The sequence below is a fragment of the Pundamilia nyererei genome, unplaced genomic scaffold (assembly GCF_000239375.1).
Source record: "Pundamilia nyererei isolate P.nyererei 1_Seehausen unplaced genomic scaffold, PunNye1.0 scaffold00062, whole genome shotgun sequence".
Taxonomy (NCBI): Eukaryota; Metazoa; Chordata; class Actinopteri; order Cichliformes; family Cichlidae; genus Pundamilia; species Pundamilia nyererei.
The window spans coordinates 2,455,495-2,479,374 of record NW_005187463.1 but is presented as its reverse complement, the minus strand read 5'-3'; the positions used below and the strand labels follow the sequence as shown (position 1 = coordinate 2,479,374).

At 41.3% G+C, this 23,880-nt stretch overlaps 1 protein-coding gene and 1 long non-coding RNA gene across 3 annotated transcripts in view; one reads left to right on the top strand and one right to left on the bottom strand.

Moving 5' to 3' along the window:
- The window catches only part of plekhh2 (pleckstrin homology domain containing, family H (with MyTH4 domain) member 2), a 41,331-nt gene extending 19,880 nt beyond the window's left edge, over positions 1-21,451 (top strand). For both annotated transcript variants that reach the window (XM_005735128.1, XM_005735129.1), the window contains 28 exons: positions 1,602-1,664; positions 1,750-1,899; positions 2,142-2,225; positions 2,354-2,435; positions 2,596-2,781; positions 4,317-5,242; positions 6,268-6,343; positions 6,439-6,533; positions 6,719-6,878; positions 8,875-9,011; positions 9,355-9,468; positions 9,651-9,737; positions 9,848-10,006; positions 10,113-10,193; positions 10,311-10,490; positions 10,744-10,852; positions 11,671-11,783; positions 11,906-12,085; positions 12,663-12,760; positions 13,108-13,285; positions 15,752-15,907; positions 15,995-16,092; positions 16,595-16,736; positions 17,011-17,147; positions 17,436-17,565; positions 17,872-17,958; positions 18,270-18,419; positions 19,797-21,451. In XM_005735128.1, coding sequence (XP_005735185.1) covers positions 1,602-1,664; positions 1,750-1,899; positions 2,142-2,225; positions 2,354-2,435; positions 2,596-2,781; positions 4,317-5,242; positions 6,268-6,343; positions 6,439-6,533; positions 6,719-6,878; positions 8,875-9,011; positions 9,355-9,468; positions 9,651-9,737; positions 9,848-10,006; positions 10,113-10,193; positions 10,311-10,490; positions 10,744-10,852; positions 11,671-11,783; positions 11,906-12,085; positions 12,663-12,760; positions 13,108-13,285; positions 15,752-15,907; positions 15,995-16,092; positions 16,595-16,736; positions 17,011-17,147; positions 17,436-17,565; positions 17,872-17,958; positions 18,270-18,419; positions 19,797-19,982 — 4,344 coding nt within the window. In that variant the 3' untranslated portion in view covers positions 19,983-21,451. The remainder of the gene's footprint in view (positions 1-1,601; positions 1,665-1,749; positions 1,900-2,141; positions 2,226-2,353; positions 2,436-2,595; positions 2,782-4,316; positions 5,243-6,267; positions 6,344-6,438; positions 6,534-6,718; positions 6,879-8,874; positions 9,012-9,354; positions 9,469-9,650; positions 9,738-9,847; positions 10,007-10,112; positions 10,194-10,310; positions 10,491-10,743; positions 10,853-11,670; positions 11,784-11,905; positions 12,086-12,662; positions 12,761-13,107; positions 13,286-15,751; positions 15,908-15,994; positions 16,093-16,594; positions 16,737-17,010; positions 17,148-17,435; positions 17,566-17,871; positions 17,959-18,269; positions 18,420-19,796) is intronic.
- Positions 21,452-23,179: 1,728 nt separating this feature from the next.
- On the bottom strand, positions 23,180-23,874 carry LOC102212535 (uncharacterized). Its single transcript, XR_311786.1, has 3 exons — positions 23,787-23,874; positions 23,658-23,699; positions 23,180-23,564 (listed from the first exon to the last, which is right to left on the bottom strand). It is a non-coding gene; the product is annotated as an uncharacterized LOC102212535 (long non-coding RNA).
- Positions 23,875-23,880: the final 6 nt, after the last annotated feature.

Genomic DNA, 23,880 nt, shown 5'->3' with positions numbered 1-23,880 from the left:
TCCAACTCATAAAATTTCTAATCATGAGATCCAAAATATTCCATTTTTTGCCTTTTTTTGTTCACACATTCACATGCATAGTTATTTTTCTCACACTTATCAGATATTGTTCATATCACAGTCAGCAACACAATTCTTTTCTACACTGAACTCTATTTCTTTTGTTTAAATCTGTCAAGATCTGCAATGTCTCTGACAACAATTACTTTAGCTTGTTCTGGTGTCCCATTAAGTCTAATGAATACCTTACAGTTCCTGGTCCAGGTATCTTGGATGTGCCTTTCCTTCTTCAATAGTCTTGCCTGTCGTGCAATTTCAGCATTTCTCTTGGTGAGATGCTCATTCACATATACGCTGGTTCCCTTTAACTTCTTTCCCATCTTTAACAGTTCAACTTTATATTTCCTGTTCACAAATCGTAGTATGATAGTTGGCATCTTGGTATGTTTTTGTGGAATAGTATGACATGCAGCTATGTTTTTGCTATCCAAAAGAATATCTTTGTCTTTGAAAAACTGAATAACTTGCTGCTCAAGCAAATCCTTTTCAGCTCTTGGTGCATCTTCCCCCTCCTTGTCACCTGCTGTACTCCGTGCATAGGTGTAGTGATTTGTCTTCAGTCCAGAAATAATCACATCTTCCATTCTTGTATACTGCTCCAAATCTTCAACTCTTTTTTCCAGCTCTTCAATCTTCTTGTCTTTTTCCTTAATCACAATCTTCAGTTGTCTTACTTCTTCAATTAAGTCCAGTAGTCCTGCTTGCTGTTTCACCACCTTACTCAATTCCTCTGACATGAAGTTAAGAGACTTCTTAACTTCTTCAATATCTTCTGTTAGCCTCTTAGTTGTCATGTTTCTTGATCACCAATTTAAATTCTTAGAAGACAAAATTAATTCCAGGCTCCAGGTAATCCAATAAGGCAGGTGTTACTTGTAGAGCACATGTGATGAAAGAAAGGGACCCTAAACTTCAAAGTTTGTGGAAATACTCACACAAAATGAAGCAAAACTTCTTTGTGAAGATACAAGTCTTAACCAATCTTTTGGATGTTAAGTTCTTTTCGTGATGTTTGTTGGATTGCTAAGAGTAACAAACACAGTTTTCCCAATCAGCAGCCATCTTGGTTTCAGCGTGCACTGAATGACACCTTATCTTCATCACGAGGAAGATAAATAAACTAGCATTGTAGGTTGCTTAACATCTCAGTAGTTTGTGTTAAAAATGGCTGCAAATGAATGTGAATCTATCTGAACATAGCATTCCTTCGAATAACAGAACCCAGCTGAATCGCATCTGCTCCTTTCTAGCGTGGCAGCGTTATCTTGAGTGGAGTTCTCGTTAGGCATGCAAGACTTTCTTTGTCTTTATTTGGTGCTGTTGTGTTTGGCTTCAGGCTCGAGTGGAGTGGATATTTCATCTCCATGCATTTGCAAACATTTGCAGTCTGGATCACTGAAAGGAAACTGATTACTAATTTTAGATCAGACGGGGTTACTGTACGTTTATGTGGTCCTTGTGTGAACATGTAACAAGACTAGTAAGATATTAGGATTTATTTATTTTTAAAGTCCAGTTAAAATAAACTTTTGCTTTTCCAGATTCAACAACTGGAGACGCAGGTGATCGATGCGGAGAAACGGGCGTTCACAGCTCAGCAGCAGGTGAGGACCAGAAACACAAGTTTGTTTGTCTTTCCTTTCGACGTGTCGGAATGCGATTATGTGAGTACATGTGTGATGATTCCAGGTGCAGTGGATGGAGGAGAAGCTCAAAGCAGCAGATGGTCAGTCTGGAGACTCAGAGGTGCGTCTGTTTCAGCGGTGCCAGGAGCTGCAGGCGTTAGTGCAGGAGAAGGAGGATGTAATCGCACAGCTGGAGCAGCAGCTGGAGGAGCAGGTAAGAAAAAGCACACGCATAAAGAATTTCAACAGATCCGATGCCAGTGGAGTAATTCATAATCCCCTTTTTTAAAATTTAATACCACGTCTATCTCTATGAACACCATCTTTAACCTCCTTACTGTTCACTTATGTTTCCCCGCCCTTGTTCTCTGTTTCGCTTCGTCTAAATCTGCCCTTCTTATTCCAAAATATATTCACCCAGAGAGACAGACGGCTCATTTTTACTTCTTTCAACAGAAACAGCTCCGCCTTCAAGATGCCAAGACGGTGGAAGAGAAGGCAGCTAAGATCAAAGAGTGGGTGATGCTGAAGTTGTCAGAGGTAAATCTGTGTGTACGTCAGCTGTAAAGGCTCCTAAAACACAGATAAGAAAGACACGGAAATCTGGAAGATAAGTTAAAGTATTTAATGTGGTTGCTGGTTTATGTGAGAACATGTTTGTGCTTCAGTTTGAGGTAGAGAATACAGCATTAAGAGAAACCAACAAACAACAGGAGGCTCAGATTTTGGAGCTTCAAAAACAAATACAAGGTATAAGCTTTTGGAACTTTGTTGGAACATGTTAACATGCAAGTTATTTATGCAGGTTAAAACTCCTAAATGCCTGCTACTAGCAAATACAGATTTATCAATGCTAATACATTGTAAGCACACGCTGCAGTATGCGCATGACTGTTTGCTGCTTTTGCAGCCTTTGAGCAGAAGTGCAAGGGTGGAGCTGGAGCCCTGTGTAGGCCAGGTGAAGCCCAGCGTCTTAGCAGCCTGACGTTCGGCTGCTTTCAGGTGAGAGGGAAGAACCCGCAGGTCCTGACTGGACCAGCGCCGTCCCAGAAGACCCTGAGCACACAGGGGGAGACGGACGCCAGGGACAAAACGGGTAAGTCCCCACACAGTCACGCAGCTATGGATAATGAAAACAGCATCTGTGAGTGGTTAGATGGGACTCTGGGGCAGAGCTGGACACAGGATGGTAACTATCTGAGTGAGGTCATAGTCATGCTGTATTAAGGAAAGTATTTGCCACTGGAGTATTTTATGGGCTATTTGGAGACTTTTAATAATAATAATAATGTGTGATAGTTATATAACATAATAACATCACTGATTGTTAGAGTAAGAATGTGAAGAAACAATATAGTTATACTGTGAGATACTAAGATTCTTCAGTCATAATTGTGCAGATCTATTTAATGTGGTGCTGGAATTGTATTAACATTGTTTGCCAAACTGGTTTTAGTGTGTTAGAAAGCCAACACTCACTAATTAGCTATAAACACACAGCATAGCAGAGACTGATGAGAACAAGAATTGGTTCTCCTAGTGTTTGGTCATAAACCAAGTATTGTAGAGGAAGAGCTGAAAGCTTTAGTCAAAACAAAGCATTTACTAGATGGTGTTCCTGGGCACAAAGGTCCAGAAAAACACCCTGAAGAGAGGCTAAAAGTGGGTTGAAGAGCTGGAGTTAATGTACTGCTGCTCAGTGATCAGTGATGTGTGTCAGGTGGGTCAGAACGGAACCTGGAGGGAAGCCACAGGAAAGGCTTTCACACATAGGGGAGGATTTACTACCTGGGGGGAGTTTGTGTGATGCCGCAATTGCAGATTTGCACGAATGGGGTTGGAAAGTTCTGCAGGTGATCTACAAAAAATGGTCTAACTTACAGACAAAGATACAGCCAGTACATTACAATAATAACCAGACTTCTAACAAGCTGCTGTGGTGTAGAGCATTAGTAAATCTGGCCTGTGAACACACTTATTATTGCAGACCTCATTAAATATGTATTTAGATTCACTTTCAGATCCCGCAAGTCAGCCATAATATAAAATGCGGTCAATAAAAATACTTTTTAAAGCACCTTGCAGTGTTTTTGAGTTTTACATCGAAATGTCTGTCAAAATGTAGTTAATGAGACTCCAGAAGATCAGAAGTGTCTTAAGATTAATATCTGAGTCTTTCAATATATAATACTCACTTTAACTAATACACAGCATTACAGGGCAAACAGGAAAAGGATGAGTCAGGATCTGACAGTAAATGATTATTCCTGTGCTTTTGCACACTGCACTGGTCAGATGCAACACAGATGTCAGGTTTGCATGGTGAATGCTGCCTCCACCCGAGCTGTCAGATATATTTCTGTTTGTAACGTTAGCACTAGCGTAGATTTGCAAATTCACCAGAAAATAAATGAGGGAGAGAAATTAGATCAAAGAGAGGGGGCAACTATCCCAGAGGAACAAATCCTTCAATTAACTTATTTAATTTGAATTATTTAACTTTCTTTCTTTTTTTTGAAATACATAGTTCACTTAAATTGTAATCTGTAATCTAGAAAGATCTCAAATGCTTCGTCTTTAGTGCTCCACCAGCTGTGAAATTATTGCACATTTTTATGCTTTCTTTGGCAGATAAAAGTAGTAAGAAGACATCCTCATCAGTGACAGATGGTGAAGTCCATAAACCGAGCCAAACTGGACTGCTGTGTTCTCCGCTAGAGGATGACGGTGCACCTGAAAGCTCTGTTAGCAATGCATCTGGACCCGAGTCCCGCCGCGTATTGTCTGTGCTCTCCAGTGCTGCATCAGTGGAGGAAGAAGTATGTGAGAGCAGAAGCGGAGCGTGTGTTCTGGAGTTCAGCCGGCCCAGCAGTGAGACCTACCTGACAGCTTCAGACGACAGCAGCTCTCTGTTTGACGATGACATGCAGCGTACAGAGCGCCCCAGCTTTAGCCTGCTGGAGCCATCAGATGGAACACTAGCAGGGTGTAAGAATGACGAGGAGGAGGGACGCACGGTTAAGTTGGAGGATTGCACCTCTGAGGAGCTCAACAAACGATTCCAGTCACAGAGACTTGACTCCTCATCATCTTCCAGTGAACCTAACACTCCCAGCCCCATCCTCACACCAGCTCTCACCCCTAAACGGCCCAACCTGCCCCAGGATCCAAAAGACAACCCCGCCTCACCCAAACAGCCCCGTCTGAGGACTCCTACGGGGTTCGGGTTGATGAACGTGTCTCTGGCCAAGAAACACCTAAGCCAGCCGTCAATCAGCAGTGAGGCGGCACATGGCCAAACGCGTAATGCACTCAGCATGCTGCGCCCCCTCCAGCCTCAGGAAACTGATGTTGATGCACAGCAGGAGGTTGGAATGGAAATGGGAAAAGCCACAGTTCCCGAAATCCTTCCCGGCTCACAAGCAGCAACCACCGTGCCATCCGCACCAAATTCATCAGAACCTGGGACAGAGATGGGCTCAGAGAGGTCAGACTGTGATAGCACCACACCTGGCAGCAAACCTCCTACTCCACCTTTACACAGACTCCCCTCCTGGGTAAGACTGCCCTTCATGTTAGGCACACCAAGTTGTGTTTTTTTTTAATTGCAAATTTGGCACTGGCAACAAATTCGAAAACAAATTCCCAATGTTCAGCTAAGTATGAATAAAGAAATCAAATATGTTTCTTACAGAAATCAATCCTTAATACATTGGAAAACTGCTTATGTTTTAGGCAATTTATTTATTTTTTTACAGAATTTGTTTTTCCTGGATAAAGGAAACAATATTTTGCACTACTGTGAAACACAAATAGTCCTTCATGAAGTCCTTCATGTGAAACATTACAATTTTAACCACATATTTTCTTCTAAGTGTTGGACTAAGTACAGGAACTTCTCCATGTTTGTAATTCTGTTGTTTACACTGCCATCTGCTGTAAATGTGAGTAAACAGAAAAGTTTCAAATAGATAAATTCAGTGATTAGAATTAGAAAGCCGTCTTAGCAATGGTGCGGATAACAAGGTTTAAACAGAAAATTAACTGAAGCCCAAAGTGAATAAATAGTAAAAAATATCCAGTCAAAATAAATAATAGTAAATTAATGGACATAAAATGAAACAAAAAGTTAAATTAGCATACTGAATTGGTAAAATTGTTAGCTAAATTGTTAGCTTTAACAGCTACAATGCTAAACAAAAGGCTATTAAGTATTAGCTAATGTACGGCTAATGGCTAAGGTACTAAGCTTAAAGTAGTAACAGTTGAAATTTTTATGTAAAAATAACTTAAAAGCACTAAAGTCGCTAAAGATTAAAAAATGTATTGAATTTAAATGCAAATTAAAGTAATGGGCAGGTTGTTGAGCTACTTGCTACTTCTTGGCTAAACAGCTGAGAGTCAGTTTAAAGGTAAGATGAACTCTTGCTCATATTATTAACCAGGAGTTGCCTTCATATACTGAAGGTAGATGATATACAAAAATAAATATAGTGTATGCAGTTACAGCTTTTGAATGTTATTATCTAATGGCAGACTTGGTTTTAAAATTGACTAATGACATGGCACATTTTCTTTTCAGGAAAGTCGTATATATGCTGTTGCTAAATCAGGAATCAGACTGTCTGACACTTCATGCACAGACCTGTCTAACAAAGGTAAGAGAGTGGGTAAAAAACAGGTCTCCCTACTTAGCTGACAGCTTAGTCTGCTGTAGTGGTTTCTAATAAACAAACTGTACTTTGTGTCCTAGACCCATCCCTTCAGTCTTCCTATCCAGCCTTTGTAATGTACACATCACTCATCTATAAAAACATGACTACACCAGTTTACACTACTCTGAAGGGGGTAAGTATAAGAGTACAAGGCCATGTTTAATTGTAACACCTGTACATTCCCCCACTGTCTATTTGATCACTTGTGAACTTGAAAAGAAAATGCTTTTTTGTTTATAGTTAACAGCAATTGTGTCACCAAAGTGGATTTTAATATCTAGTATATGGCTCTGAGTGTGTGCCATTTTCAAATTGCAGAAAGCTACTCTGCTGAGCAGCAGTCCCTTCTCGGATGAGTCATCAAGCTCTGAGGAGTCATCTAGTTCAGGAGACGAGGACGGCTCCCTGTGCAGCTCCCACACCTCCTCCAGCTCCAGAAAAGACAGCAGCCCAGGCAGCCCACGCTCTCTCAAGAGAGGTACAAACAACCACTGCATATAAAAGATGGACATAGCCTCTAGTTTTGCATTGTGACCTTATCCATTTTAAGTTTTTTATACCCCTGGTACTAGATAAGATACTAGAGATGGCACGATACCACTTTTTATGTCCGATACTGATATCATAAATTTGGATATCTGCCGATACCGATATAAATCCGATATAGTGTATTTTGTAATCAATAAAATGTTTTTTTTAAAATATCTTGCTGCATTGTGTATAAGTTCATACTCAAGTTTAAAGAACAAAACTAAAGCTATTCTGTTATACCTGTGTGCAAAAAATACACTGCACCCAAAATATTTCATAGATCAGCAACACTGATCAATCTAATAGACATAAACCTGCACCATCCTCCCTATTCTGGTATTTTAAAGAGAACTTAGTGGAAATATTAAACAACCCAGCTAATAGGGTTGCCAACTCCCAGCAAAAAAAATAGGGAACCACCCCCCACCCTCCGCCTCGTGATGCTTAATCGACGTAATCGACTGTAATTTAATGCAAGTGTAAAAAAAAAATGCACAGAAATCAATAATTTTTCTACAGTAATTAAATAGATTCAATATCTTTATTCAACAGAATTGCAGACTGCACAGATGGTACCTTCCCAAAGGAAAAAGTACTATAGCTTACTAGGGTATATATTAGACAATAATGGACTTCTATACATACCAGCTGTCAGCTACGTGGAAAAGGATCCTGGTGTAGAAAGTAATATTAAATACATTCTAACAACAGCTTATCAAGCTTAAACGTGCTGCTGTTGTTTATCCGCTGGTTTCCTCTTTCTGGCGCAAAGTGGGCGATAAACAAACAAGAGAGACGGACTCGCGACAGAAAAGCTGATCAGCTGATCATTGATCAGTTTCACAATTGAAGTAGCAGCAGGAGAGGGAGGGAGAGAGAAGAAGAGGCAGTCGCTCCCAGCTTTCACTGGGAATGCTTTACAAACATTCAGAGATGATCTTACACACTTGCTTTACTTCCCTGGGATACCTTTCTCAGAGATTAAATGCCGGTTTGGAAGCAGGTAGCGAGGCTCCAAAAGCTCAACCAGACCGCCAACAGGTCTCGCACGCCACAGCCAAGTGGCATACTCCTCCGACGTGCTACGGTTATGAGCTGGGTTACGCTATATCGCAAGTTTTGTGAGGTGCTTTTGTGATATTGAATGGATCGGATTATATTTTTTATTTCTCTCCGATATCCAATCCAGTAATTTAGGTCAGTATTGGACCGATACGTAATTTTGGATCGGTCCAACTGTGTAAGAGCATCACACAGATCTATATTAGTACCATACTCTGTATCTCATTGTACAACTGTATAGTGACAATAAAGGCATTCTATTCTATTCTATTCTATTCTACTAATTAAAATACTTAAATTTCACTCACCAAATTAGACAGGCTATGAGTCCAACTGACCACTTAAGGTCAGCCATTTTTTGAATTGTTAGTACACTTGTCAGGTTCAGTCGTTAAGAGAAACATAATAGTTTTTAAACCCAGATAATTATGTTATCCTGTTAAATTGTTACCATCTGTTATAACGTTACAGACAGGCAGGACTAATAACATTTGCTGCACACTAATGCTGCAGTTTTATTATTAGCCATAGCTCCTAGCTACTAACTCATTTATAACTAAATAGCTAATGTGGCTATCGTTGACACAGTCAGTGGTTCTGCATGTTTAATTTGACACAACCCTCCCGGAGAGCATTAGCTTGTGAACCACAGGCTAAATTTGTAGCTATTGGCTAACTGCTTATAGCTAAATAGGTTTTAGTATCAGTTAGTATTTGAGAATTGATTTTAAGACTGATATCTGTGGGGATGGACTCATTTTTGGAGCTAGTCTCATGTGGCTATCACAGGACCTGGAGATTTAAGAAGCCTTTTTGTTTAATTCTTCACCTCCAAAGACTGACTTTCTCTGTTTTTCATGTGTGAACTTACTGTCCTCAAGCTGTGTCCGTGGCGTCGATGACATCAGAGTGTGACTATGCCATCCCTCCTGATGCTTACTCCACTGACACGGAGTGCTCGGAACCTGAGCAGAAACTGCCCAAAACCTGCTGTTCACCCAGTGACAACGGCAAGAGTGTTAGTGACAGCTCAACACTTTGGTCCACTGTTGTTAGTTTCCATGCTTTAAACAATGCTGACTGGTTAAGTTACATCATTTGAAGCTAATTTTAATAAGCAAACTACAACTGAAGTCTTTGAGGTAACTCTAAGATTAGAAATTGATGCGACTGCATTACTGAAGTACCTCTACCTTCAAAAGCTATTTGAGTAGTGACTTTGTTTTTTCTGCTCACAGCATGATGACATCATGTTTTTGAACCTAAGGCTCATTAGCCAACATTTAGTTAATTCCTCAGGTCTGTTTCATTAGCGGTTCTCTTTGGTGCTGCATAAAACTGAACAGTGTCACAACCTTTAGGAGCCAATGGAGAAGTCAGGCTATTTGCTGAAAATGGTCAAAACCTGGAAGAAGACCTGGAAGAGACGCTGGTTTGTCCTCAAAGATGGAGAGCTGCTCTACTATAAGTCACCGGTATGTTGGTTTCAACAACAAAAGCTACTTTCGGCTTCTCCGCATGGAGAATGGAAACGGGCGGTCTTCCTGTCCCAATCACTTCATCTACTTTTTCTGGATTTGAAACGTTTTTGTTTTTTCCTTTGTTGAGACTCGTGGCCGACAGGTTAACAAGATTAGGATTTCTGATTCTTCCACAGAGCGATGTGATCAGGAAACCTCAGGGTCAGATCAAGGTCAGCGCCACCAGCAGCATCGCCCGTGGCGAGGGCAAGCAGATTCTCCAGGTATTCAGTCTTTGATGAACGGCCACAATCATCTAACATTTCTAGATCTTTTAAATCCTTTCCTTCACATTTTCACGTCCACCTGGGCTTTTATTTATCCTTGTGTGTAGATAGTAACAGGAAAGCGCGTTTACTACCTGAAGGCGGACTCTCCTAACCTCCTCGAGGAGTGGCTTCGGGTCCTGCAGAGCGTGCTGAGGCTGAAAGCCGCCAGTCCTCTCTTCACTCAGCCGGATATTCGCCCTGGCATGAAGGGACTACTCATCAAGGTCCCTGCATCAAAGTTTACTCATTTTCTAATAGCACAGAGAAAATGGCACAATATTTCACAAAATTCTGTGTTTTACGCTCCGATTTGTACTTCCTCTGCTGCAGGTGAAACACGGCTACTCTAAGCGGGTTTGGTGTGCTCTGATCGGCAAAACGTTGTACTACTTTCGCAGCCAAGAGGACAAGGTGTGCATCTGTAGAAATACATCTGTAGCCTTTGTCAGGAGCAGGTGATCAATTTAAAACTGACCTGAGCTGTTACTTGTGACTGAACGTGGAGCGCACGTCTGCTTTTGTTTCCAGTTCCCGCTGGGTCAGATTAAGCTGTGGGAGGCTCGGGTGGAGGAGGTGGACAGGTCAAGAGATTCAGATGACGACCTAAAGGCATGCGGGCGAGGCCTACAGCCGGCACCCTTCACCGTTGCCATTCACCCACAGGAGCAAGGACCCACTTACTTGCTTATTGAATCCCGCCATGAAAAGGTCAGCGCGGGACTGAAAGGTTGAACTTTTCTGTTCTGTAAGGCAGGCAGACCCGTGTATCTTCTGACCATCGTGTTTAAGCTCATGTGTACAGTCATTTTTCTGTACTGCAACAAATCTTCTCTGAGACTGAGAGCAGCTCCATGAGAGGGGCTTGAAGCTAAAACCAATCCAGTCAATTTTAAACTACAAACTGATGATTATGCATAATTATGTTTCCTGTTGTGATTTTGTCTCTGGGATCATTGTGTAGGAGTCGTGGCTGTACCATCTGTCTGTGGCAGCAGGCACTACGGTGGGCAAAGTTGGCACTGAATTCGAACAACTGGTGGGAAAACTCTTCCAGCTGGATGGAGATCCAAGTGAGTACAAACGATTTTGTCTTGTGTTGTGTTTTATAGTTTTGTTTTACTTGATGCAGATTTTTTCATACTTTCTCTCATCCACAGATAATTTTATTGCGACTTAAAATGTCTTATGTCACAGTGTTTTACTGACCACAAACTGTCCTGCACACGTTTTACTGCATGTGAACATATTATTTTATTGGGCATCTATTTGGTCGTCAAAATGGTGCACGTACAGTTACCTCTAGGGACATTAAATAGCCCTGCAGTGTACACTGAGGGTACGTTTTATTTGTAGGGACAGAAATTAACTGTAGCTCGGGAATTTCTTAAGTAGAAGCAAAGATTGTTTTTCTTTCAACAGTGTTTTATTTTTCAAAGTCATTCAGTAACAGCTCGACAACTACAGCCTCACTTTGGAGTCTGCAGTTAGAGAGACTTATGTGAAATACAGTAGGATTTGTTGTCCTCTGCACAGAGTTGTAGTTGAATTTAAGCACAGTGAGCATTTTTTTTGTCAAGAGACTATAATTAGACAGAAAACAAAGCAAAAATTCTTAAAATATTTATTTTTGTGCTTAGTTTTTGCTCGTTTTTGTTTTTCTTATTAATGCAGGGACGTTATTTGTCAGGTCATGTTTACAGCAGTGCAGTAATAAAGCTCAATAATAAAAATGCATGCACCACTGTCTGTTATTGGAGGTTGTTTTGACAAATTTGACTCAGCTTAGTTCAGTTTTGGAAGTACACAACATTGTTTCTTTCATTTTTATTTTAGTTGCTATTCCTTCCGTCTTTTACTCTTATGACCCACTCTCCTACCTGCCTTTCAGACTCTCAGATTTGGAGACATCCCATGTTGTGTTTCAGCAAAGAAGCCTTGTCATTTCCTCTCACCACCCTGCCTTCACAAGCTCTGCAGACAGAGGCAGTGAAACTCTTCAAGGTACCACAAACCTCCACATGTTCGAATAAAAAATGTAGTCACTGAATGTTTCTTCTATCAAATAACTAATTATATCAAAAATATTTTCTCTCTTTTAAACTCTCTCCATCACCGCCTCTCAGACTTGTCAGCTCTTCATTAACGTGGCCATCGATGCTCCGGCCATCGACTACCACGTCTCCCTGGCCCAGAGTGCCCTGCAGGTGTGCCTGGCCCACCCCGAGCTTCAGAATGAGTTTTTCTGCCAACTCATCAAGCAGACCCGCAAGAAGCAGCCACACGGCCATCCGGGACCCCTGCAGGTTTGCGTTCTCACCACACAGTGGCAGCAGCGGTATGCATTGTTAAGTGGAAAGGCTGGCAAAAAAGGCGTGGTATCATCAGGGTTCACTGACCTAACAAATATCAAAACTGCCTAGAAAGGAGATCTTTTAGTATCTATTACTATACGGGTCAATTTTAGAAAAGTGCCGACATAAGAGAGGCAAGAAGAGTCTTGCCTCTCTTATGTCGGCATGAAAACCAGAAGAGTTTTGTAGACTGTCTGTTCACCGTCACTCTGTGGTAATCTTCCATAGCCAGTAACCAGAAATACTGTCAGAGGGCAGAAAGAACAGCAGATTCCAGCGTGTGCTGATGTCTCATTCAGCTAAAAACCAAAACACTGTGTCACAGCACGATCATCCCTGTACATGAATGAACTCAGTGTAGCTGATTAACAGGAACCAGTATGGCCACTTGTTTTATGCTTTATACGAAACAAGGAAACAGTGCAGTCTTAAGTCTGTCAGCTGTGGTCGTGCATAGAAATTCACCGAGTCATGCATGTGACAGTTTGTTAAAGATGTGGTGACTGAGTGTTTGCACGTCGCTCTCCAGGGCTGGCAGTTTCTAGCCTTGTGTGTGGGACTGTTTCTGCCACAGCACCTTTTCCTCTGGCTGCTCCAGATCCACCTCAAAAGACATGCAGATGCCAGGTGAGAAAACACAGGGGTCCTGAAAACTGACACAACGAAACAAAGCACAAAATACAGCCAGTGTACTGTGTATGTACCATCTGGATAGATATGCTCTTTGCACTCGAGCACTTCTTTACCTCCTTCCCAGGAATACTGTATAATAAATCAGCTTGAATACAGTTATAATATTTTGGGATTGAAAGACCGAGTTATTTCATAAGCACATATTTATTCTCTTTCTCTTTTATTTTACTGATGGCTGTTTTCATTTCCTTTGCTTTGAGATCTGAGTTGCTTTCAGGGAATTTTGGCTATAAAAGTGTTCACGTATCTGTAACTAAAGAGTGGCTACATTTTGTCCTCAGGACAGAGGTGGGTAAGTATACCATCTACTGCCAGCGCTCCATGGAGCGGACACAGCAGAAGGGCGAGAGACAGGCCAGGCCTTCTCGTATGGAGATTCTTTCGATTCTTCTGAGGAATCCCTATCATCACTCCCTGCCCTTCAGTGTGCCCGTGCACTTCCTCAACAATACATACCAGGTATAATAGTCACTCACTACACAGAAAAAACAACGATCAACGGCTGCCTGCCTCCAGTCCTAACAGTTTAATGATGTATGTGGCAGTTTGAGCACCGCTATTTTTCAACTGACAGTAAAACAATACCATATACACCATTTTAAATCACATGCTGTGAGTCATGTGACCCAGTTAAACGGATTTACAGTTGTGCAGGATTATGGTATATGTTTGAAAGCCATTCGACCTTTGCCTCGGCTCTTTAATAAACCGTAACAGAGTCACTTCTGTAAGCCCAACCCCACTGACAGATACTCTGCTGAGGGGTGTTTATACAAGGATCCACTGCTTTTCTACCTTTAACCTCATAAAATCATGCTACTGAGTATCACTTTTCCAGAACTATGTTCTTTATGGTTGGTTAGTGTCCAATGTGAGACTTTCCCTGTTCACTTTTCCTTTTTTTCCTTTTCTATAAAGAGCTATGTACACATTAAGGCATTTAGGTCGTATTCTACACAGACCTGTGTACATCTAAATCCTCAAATATCCACTTTATTGCGGTTACAAGAAGTGCCGAATTGTCCAAAATGTCAAGTTTTTTGTGATGCAATAAACAGGAACCAGTGCCCTAAATGTTAAACCGGAGCCATACATGAACTGTGGCTCTGTTTGTGGTTGTTGTTGTTGATATCGGCTTGTTTTTTGTGCTGATTTGCATGTTTTTCCTAGCTTAAACGATGGTTGAGTGAAACTAACTCATCCACGCTTGATTCTTGCTAACTAACTCTCCCAATGTGCACTCGATATCTCACAGGCTATGATATGAGAAAAATGCCAAATATTATGCCTTTTTGTCATCAAAGTCACACAGAGATGTTTATCTGTTCACTTTGTCCCTCCGGGCACCATCGTCGCTCTCTTCGCTTCACTGCTCCACCCAGTATCAAGCTAACCTTGCATCTCTCCCCTGGGTGTGTGTGTTTCCCTTTGCTACCTGCTTCCTGGCTGTCCCCGCCTATACATACTGGAAATGATGAGATCATTACCTTTACATGTATTAACAGTTCTGGACTCAAAAACAAACAAAGCTATGAAACCTGTTTTGTGTCTGTTTGTAATCGATGTCAAGCTTATTGTGTGAGAGAATAAAGTAAAGGCAAAACATAAATACCCTGTATTATATAAAGTTAGTTTCAAGATATTTTTAATTTTAATTACATTTTAAGATTTTTTAATTTGACAGCTTTGATAATTATTCGTTATCGTTATGACCCCGCTGCTCCCTTCATTTTGAGGTTAACCATGGAGTATCCACCCTAACGTCCAGAGCTTCACGATCCTCTCAGAATGAAACAGAGCAGCTTTCTTTAACCCTAAACTTTTAGCGCCTTATTTTATTTATTCGCAATGATCACCCCTTCCAAAAAAAAGGCAAATTCTGCCGTATCTGCTGTGGATATCTTATTTGTATTACCCCAGAGTAAAAATTTGCATTTCTTGCTACTAGTTTGTGTAAACATGTTTAACTACTCCATGTCCATGTTGATTGCTGTGTTATATGGACTATGAAAACTTTTCTGCCCAAAATGCTGGCTCATTTAATTCCATACATTTTTATTGCATAAGTACAATGTTACATTTAAAGGGACCTGATCAAATGAAATTAACTTGGTTGGTATAAATTCAGTTTATACCGAGGACATTTTTTAAAAGTCTTTTAATAAATAAACATTTGATCTTATCTGTTTATTGAGGGTGAAAAATCTCTTTTTGGGTGTAACCTATAATTATTGCTGGCGAGACTATGTAAATATATATTCCAGAACTTTCCAAGCCAGCATATAAAATCTATGTTAGATTATACTTTTGTGTGCTTTGTTATGTGCCTGTATTAGTAAAGGAAAGCTTGCACTGAAGTCATGCTGCATGTGATTAGTGCAACTTTGACGTTACTGACGTTGATGTTGGATATTTCATTATTCATTGAATAACCAGGCAAATATAAATCATTCATGATATTCATCCATAATATGTAATGTATAATGTTAACAGAACAGAAGATCAAACACCAATTGTCTTGTGTTTTTCTGTCTGTGAAGTTTATTTCTGTATCGGCACTAATAACGCGGCACAGTCAATCATCAGCAGGAAGAGAAAAATCTGTTCAAACCGTCGCTGTGACAGGAAGTAGATGCATTTACACACATGCGCACAACAATTCATCTTTCCATATCAGCCAGTCATAACACCTGTTAAACATTAACAGGTTACCTGAGTCAGTGTCGATATATCACAGTTTCTGTATACAGCATTTAAAGTTTAACACCATGCAGATGTTTTGGGTCAGAAATGTTGTTCTTTTGAGCTGAAGCTTGACCCGGATTTATTTTGAAAACTCTGAAGAATCATTGCACACTCAGATTAGATTATTGCGTCTCCCACTTGTGCATTTAATTCCTTGTTCACCTACACCTTGTACTGTAGGTGGTGAGCTTTGACGCCTCAACAACGGTGGACGAGTTCCAGTGTCGTCTCAACCAGGACACCGGCATGAGGAAAACGGGACTTTCTGGTTTCAGCTTGTACACCGATGACCCCACTGGACGGTCGCTGGAACACTGTCTGCAAGGAGGCCTGAAGGTGCGCCTTTTAGTCATGCGGTGATTACGTTAGGAAGATTGAAAAATCTGCGTTTTCCCACACAAAGGTGTCTCGTCTCATGTGCAGATTTGCGACATTATCTCCAAATGGGAGCAGGCTTCCAAGGAGCATCACACCGGCAAGTCGGAAAACACCAGGACTGTCCGCCTCACCTACAAGAACAGGTAGCGTCCAAACATCAGGTTCAACAGTTCAGTGTTGAAATAATGCTCATTGGGATAAAAACGTTTGTTAGCTATTCTGCTTATTGAGGGTCACTAAAGGTTACAGCTGGGTGAGACACACCATGGATGCCAAGTGGTCACACGTTGCATAAAAGCTTTTGTAAAGCTTGAGTCTGTGTCCTGTGTAGCAAGTTTGAGAAAAAAGGACGAATGCAAAACAAAACATTGAAATAAAATATGCTGCATTGATTTCAACCCCTTTTATTGCAGTTCATTCTTACATAATTAGAATTCTTGATTATATTTGATGGCATCGCTCTTCACTGTAAATTAAACTAGATGGCGGATCAGAGGCAGACTGCATATAAAGATCAGGATTTGTTGTCACCACACAAAGGGACTGGGGTTACTGCCTGGGTTACATGTTTCTCTCAGGAGGATTTATCGCCCGGTCGCTTTGTCCTCATATCAGTTCTCTTTAACTTTTCCTCTCCATCTTCAGACTTTACTTCTCTCTCCAAGTGAGGGGGGAGTCAGAGAGGGAGAGGTTACTGCTGGCATATCAGACCAATGAAGCCATCGTAGCCGGACACTTTCCTGTCAACAAGGAGCTGGCTCTGGAAATGGCCGCACTGCTCGCACAGGTCTGATATCAAGTGATTTTTCTTTTAACTCACTTCTTGCGTTTCATATCTCTTTCACAGCGTGTGTAATGTGGCCTGGCTTTATGCAGTGGTTCATGTGTAACTCGGGCCCTGGTCTAAAAACAGTGATATCTGCCACATTTTTCGTCATTTTTTAATGTAATTTATAGCTGAATAATGCCACATATGTCGTATCCACTCCTGGATTAAAGTGAGAAACAGAGCGTGAAGAATTTCTGAATACTTACTGCTTGCACTGCGTGTCTGTGTACAGGTGGAATTTGGAGATTTTGAGCGTCCCTTCTCCACCTCTGGATCGGCCCAGACTAAGTCTAATCAGAACCTGAAGCAGGTGTTGGACAGATTCTACCCCAAACATTACCGCAGGAGCACATCTGAGGAGCAGCTCAGGTACCAGACACAAAACACACCCTGAGAAACAGGGACTTTAAATCTGAACTCACGTCCTACTTTGTAGTGCATGCACATTATCTGTTTATGCTTTTATAGTCTTTTATTACACCTATAACATCAAGGTTTCCATCCCAGAAAGCAGCTTTGTGACTGCTTGTGTTTTATTTTTCTTTCCTCATACAGTACCTGTCTTTGTGTTCTCAAGTCTTTAATGGTCAAAAAGAGACTTACAAAACTGTAAATGCTTTAAAAGCAAACTCTATTTTGTCCTCTGCTTTCCCTCAGACAACTGCTACAGCGTCTCTCTGCCCGCTGGGCTTCACTCAGGGGTCGAAGTTCACCAGAGTGCGTCAGGATCTACCTGACCGTAGCCAGGAAGTGGCCGTTCTTTGGTGCCCGACTGTTTGAAGCAGAGGTGAGCATGTGTGAGCAGTAATCTGTTTGTAAATAAAGTTTATCTTATCATCTCAGATACTGAATATATGTTACAAATTACAAAGAAGTAGCATGAATGGAGGCCAACATTTAAACTAAATAAACTGTCAGTGTGCTGAAAAGAAAAGAAAAGAAAAAAGTAGGGGACAAAAACTTGAAATAGGTTTCTTTGCATTGTTTCCCACTACAGTGTAAACAGTATCTGACAGAGTGAGTGCTGCAGTTTTTCGACACATCGTGAAAACATGCTCGTAACTAACCTCACCCTCTGTTCTGTCTGCTTTAGTCCATCACGCCCTCTCCGGAGCCCGGTGTTCGTGTTTGGCTGGCTGTACATGAAGATGGTGTCAGCGTTCTGGAGCACAACTCCATCGTGAGCAGCTTTGTGCAACACAGTCTCAGAAACCTGCATAGGAAAGATTTCTCCGCTTTGCTGCCGTGATTTCAGATTAACAGTTACTTAGTCGTCATGTGTTTCTTCAAACTCCAGAAGTAAACATTTGCATACGGTGTAAAATCACTTTTAAGTATCATAATGTAAAGCACAGAGCGTTACATCGTTTTTGATGTCATTGTTGTTTCTTTAATCTTAAAACTGAGGCCCAGAATTCAGTTTTTACATTTCACATCCTATTTTTTAATCGAATTCTGTTACTACAATTTATTTTTGTGTCTGGTACTCAGAAACTGCTGGTGTGCTACTCCTACAAGAACCTGATGACATTTGGAGGCTGCAAGCAGGACTTTATGCTGGTGATGGGTCAGAACGTCGGCACTAACGCCAGCAAAGACAAACCTACAGAGAAACATCTGTTTGCTATGGACCCCTCCAAGGTCAGTGAGAGGGCCAGAGGGCGACAGTCCAGACGGCCAAGCAGAGTTTGTATTCTTAAAATGGACGGCACATTTGTTGTCGCAGTAAAACTGTGTCACACTGCTGCCTTTCATTCCACTCATTCTATCTCAGTATGTGTCAGTACATGTTGCAAAACAGCAGGACAAGTTAGACAATTAACTCCTGCCTGACGTCGACCAAAGTGAAACAGAACGTAACAGATTTCTCTGGGAAATTAAAGGCACGACACAAAGAAATAACAGAGACATTATGTAAAAGATGTTCGTCTAATTCTTTGTGAATCCTTCAGGTGAGTGTTTTTGGTGTTAGCTATGTTGTTAATCACAAAATGTGTGAGTTTAGTGTTTTTTTTTAAGAATGCCTTTATTAGTTTTTAACATCCATCCATTTCTTGCACTTAGCCAAAGGTTGTGGGGAGGGTGTCATGGGAAGAGAGGCAGGGCACACCCTGGATAGGTCTATACTATTGCAGGCCTAACACAGAGTGAGACAGACAACCGTGCGTGCTCACATCCACACCAACACCCAATTTAGAATCATCAGTTAACACTACATTCGTGTCTGTTTTGTGGGAGGAAGCTGGAGTACCTGTAGAGAACGCACAGAGCAAGAGGCAGAACACGCAGGCTCCACACAGCCTGCCGGTGGATTTGAACCCAGGTCTTTTTACTGTAAACCAACAGTGCTAACCACTGTTCCTCTATTCTCCAGTTCTCTATAGAAAAAGGGAAGAAAACAAACTGTTGAACTTCACAGAAAATCAGAGCAGAACAAATACTGCATGATTCAAACAAGTTCATCTGTTTTACCTTCTTTTAAAGCTAAAGCTGTGTCTTATCCATTGAGTAACATTTGGCCTTTTTAATTTAAAACAATGCTACTGTCTTTTTGACATTAAAAAAACAGAGGTTCGTTCATGTCTATACTACATTCTTTGGATACAGACAAAATAAAAATGTCTTGGGTAAATGTTTCATGAATGTCACTTTGGTGCTGGAGTTAGCTTCATGTTAGAATCTTTTACGCTGACAATTTGGCTTAAATCCTTTAGCCGCTGTGCATTTCTTACCACGTTATAAACAAATGCAAACTTGGCACTAGATAATGTATTTATAGAGAAGACCTGAAACCCACACCTAGGGCTACAAACAAACTTACTTCATCTATCTGAGGTCACAGATCAGGGTTGTTTTCCTTCTATACAGTCGACTTCTCTCTGCAAACAGAGGACTTTCCCTCCTGCAGATCCTGCACTGGCTTCACTTATTCGATGCAAAGACCATGTCCATCTTTTATATATAGTCTATGAGATGTACAAAAACTGGAATGCATCTCTGTTTTTGTTTTGTCCACAGATCAGGGAGGTCACGCTCCTCATTTTCAGTTACATCAACAGCGCACATCAGCAGAAGGCCGCCGCCCACCACCTCTCTGCTCCGGCCCTGATGGTGGCCCAGCCCGTGAGCCTGAAGAGCAAAGAGTTGAGGAGCAAATCCCCACCAGCTCTGGGACGCCCCAGCAAGGCCCCCACTCTGCTGTGATGGCGCAAAGACTTCCACCCTGGTCTTAATTTACATTAGAAATGTAGGATCTTTAGCTGCATGGTTTCATCTGCGCATTTAAGCCCAGCTAAATTCTAATAAGTGGAACGGTTACCCCTTCGTGACGAGCCGGGCGCTAACAAAAACTTATCTGTTGAGTGCAGTTTAATATCACAGACCAGCTGAGGTAGCAGCAATTTGCAGGTATCTTGGTACCTTCCTCAGAGAACACTTGATGAGATCTGTGGCTCAAACTGGAGCTAAAGGCTTTATACAAAAGTACAATGGGGCCAAGAAGCACTAAGAGGCTTTGCTTAACATTTTTTGTGTCCCTAATGATTGTGTTGCTTTCATTTTGTCACTCCAAGGAGAAAAATCAACAGTATTTATTGACAGACTGAGCAAATGTTCTGAAACGTCTCTATCAATCAGTGTTACCTGGTACATTTCTGTGTGCATTCAGTTAACTTTTGTATTCCTGTCTTTAGAACGTAATGCACAGTGCAGAGGAGGTAATGATCAATTGTTATTAAAAAAAAATCCTTTAAAGAGGGCGCCTGTTGTTTCCTGCCTTCCTGTAGGGCAGAGTGGGCCCAGCAGGAAGTGAAACTCTTAGTGTTAAAGTGATGCATAATGATGAAAGCGGGAGGCAATAACAGGTAACCAGATGGAAGTGGAGCACAGCTGTTTAAAATGTGTTTAAACCACCTCATCTGGGGCTGTGTGCTCCTTTTTGCAGTAGATGTGAGGAAAAGAACTGTGGACTTGGTGGGTTGTGTTGTTGTAAAGGAACCAGATTGTCCTCTTTGTGCTCCTGGTTACTGAACAGCCAGGAGAGTGGTAAAACTTTAATCATGTACAAATACATAAGGCCTTTCTGGTGAGGTCAGTGGATTGAATCAGCAGGAGGTTTCGACTCAGAATGTTACTTGACAGCTTTGTGGAAGTATGGAAAAGTGTGCTGTTTCTTTATGACACACATTCCTCTATACTGAGTCCGTTGCACAGTTCGGTGGCCATCTGCTACAACTGCCCCACTTTAGGTATTAACATTTAAAATCTTAGGTATTATTTTTAAAAAAAAACCTCCTTGTTTAGTTGTTATGAAGTCAAAATTTGGCATTTTAACACTTTTGTATCCAGCCTCAAGTGGCCATGTGAGGAACTGCACTTTCCATTGGCTTCATTTTATTCTGCCCAGAAGGTTCCAGTCCAGTCTAATCATTCATCATAAACTTTCCACCTCCATACACACACAGAAAAATCCTCGGTTCATGTCAGGGACAATATTGAAGGTAAATGAAAACTGTGCTGTGAGCAGGTCAAACTGGAAGACAGTGATGAAACACCACTGCCCATTTTTCCAGTAAACAATATGGTGAGTAAATATTCACAATGGAGCCTTGATGGCTGTCAAGTCTGAATGAGAAAGCAGTTTTAATTGAAAAGGTGTGGATAATAAAAAAAAATCACACACACACTAATGGCTAAGGGGTCTTTTTTAAGGAAAATTCAGCAGTGTGAACTCAGCTTTAAGAAATGTGTATTTCTTAAAAAGTATGTAAAAAGAAGGTGAGAAGATGTAGGCAATGTGTTTTTAGCATGTTGTTGAAAACATCCGTTGGTCACTGAACAGAGATTCCAGAGAACTGTAACGTTTTTCTTTGTTTGCTGGTGTGACAGAACACGAAACCGAATCTGATATAAACCTGAAGACAAACTGGAAAGGCATGACAGTTTAATGTAAGGTACTCCTAGTATTATCTTGATCCGGTATACAGTGAGAATAATCAGGCTCTATTTATTTGTGACATGGAATACATGTATCTAAATCCTGTGTCCTGGAAATGAAAGTTTGCTTGAGCCACGGGTGTAAATCCCAGAAATTCATATAAAAATCCTCACCCTGTAGGAAACTGTATAAATCTATAGTGAGCTTTAAATTCGCCCCACTGAAGTAAACTGAAAACCGACATGTCGGTACCTGCAACAGGTGCCTCACAGCGAGCGGCACACCTTCATTCCTGCAGTCTTTCACTGAATCGAGGGGTGGGGGGAGGGTAAAAGGAGAGAAGCTACATGATACCTAACCTGGCTGAACAAGTTAGAGATCTGCTTTTGTGCTCCTGTTGCTATGGAGCTAGAGAGAGGGGGCGGGGCTCACAGGAGGGCGCTGGGTGAGGCCAGAGGGAACTAAGGTAGAGCAGGTGACTGATACTGTGCTTTATGTGGGGACTGAGGTTAAAAGAAAGTAAGTCAACTGCTGATGTTGAAAACAGAATGCAAATGCATACAATAAACAGGAAGGTATACTTCTTTAGGTCAGTATTCTTTCAAATGTGCTCCAAGCTTCAGGAAGGCTCCACACTGAAAACGTGTAAACAAGCACGGCCTCCTCGAGTGCTAGCTTCACAGACCACAGCTGTACAGAACCAACCACATACTTCTTGCAATACAAACATGTTGCAACAGGAAACCAGGCGGTTTATTTATGTATTCAGATTGATAGATAATGCCAACTTCAGTTTGTTTGATGAGACGATGTCTGCCATTTTAGTCCACTTGGACTTTGGCCCTTTCACCTGACTCAATCATTCCTGCCCTAACATTTTAAACCGAGGGCAGTCTCAGTACAAGCATATGCATGCATTCGTGAGTGAGATGGAACCTGTCCGACAGGTTCAACACGTCACCAAACGACTCCTGAGCGCAGCTAGACATGCCTACCTATACTCAAAGGTTGTCTGTCTCACCTGAGGCAGTGTGACACACAAAAACAAGTCCTTTCCATCTTGGCCATAGTGGCACAAAACTGCTAAGAGCTGTGAGTTTTGCTTAACATTCACATGATTCCTGCCACACCCGTGCAGTAGCTGATCTCCAGCAGACCTGCCCCCTGTAAACAAAGTGCCTGTTACGAACAACGACTATCGGAGCAGCCATCTTCCCAGACAACGGAGGCTTTACACTTCTAAGGAAATACACAAAAAAAAAAAAAAAAAAAAAATGTCTGAGAGGTGGAGTATCGAGGAAGGGGGAAGAATAATTAAGAACCCACACAACTTTAAAATCAGCTTCGATCATCTCATCATGTTCAGCAGTTTTCAGAGTAGTTTCCTCCATCTCGTTCCCATCCCCCACATTTAGTCTGGTAACAGTGGAAAAATTCAGCCAAAACATCAAGAAACCTGCGTCAGTGTCTTTTAAAGCATGTTTTATTAAAAACAATCCAAACAAACACAATAGAAAGTAAGAAACTGTACACTCTATGATGTGGAATTTAAATTCTAATGTTAAAATGAGGCATGTCAGGCACACTTTAAAAATGCACAGTACTTATATGGCATGTAGACCAGAGGGATGATGCTTTAAGACTTTACATGATTTATAAATAAATTGTAGCAGTAATGACACCCCAACAAAGAAAAAAGGCGATTATTCATTTACAATCTGCAAGTCTCAAAAGATAAAAATGGCACGCTCCCACAGCGAAGAAAAAAAAACAAGGTAATCCAAAAAAGGCGATTGTATGCGTCGACTCGTCACACTCTCTCTGCTTTACATTTGCTCCATCTCTCTTTGCTGAATTGGAGGAAAGAGCAGACACACACGTTAATACAATGACCTCTTTTTTCTCAAAAGATAAATTTACCAACAACAGGTCGTTTATCTCACCTGAGTTTTTTTGTACTTCCTCTGTCGCTTCTGGAAAAAGAACTGCAAACACAGAAGAAACCAAATTATGGCTTGAAGAACAAATGTTAAAAACAACAAACGACACTTCTGACATGCAGATGCGCTCACCACAGCCAGCAGGCCAGCAATCACAGCCAGCACCACCACCACGATGACGGCGATGATCCCGCCTGTCAGGTGCTTCATGGTGATGGTCGGGGGC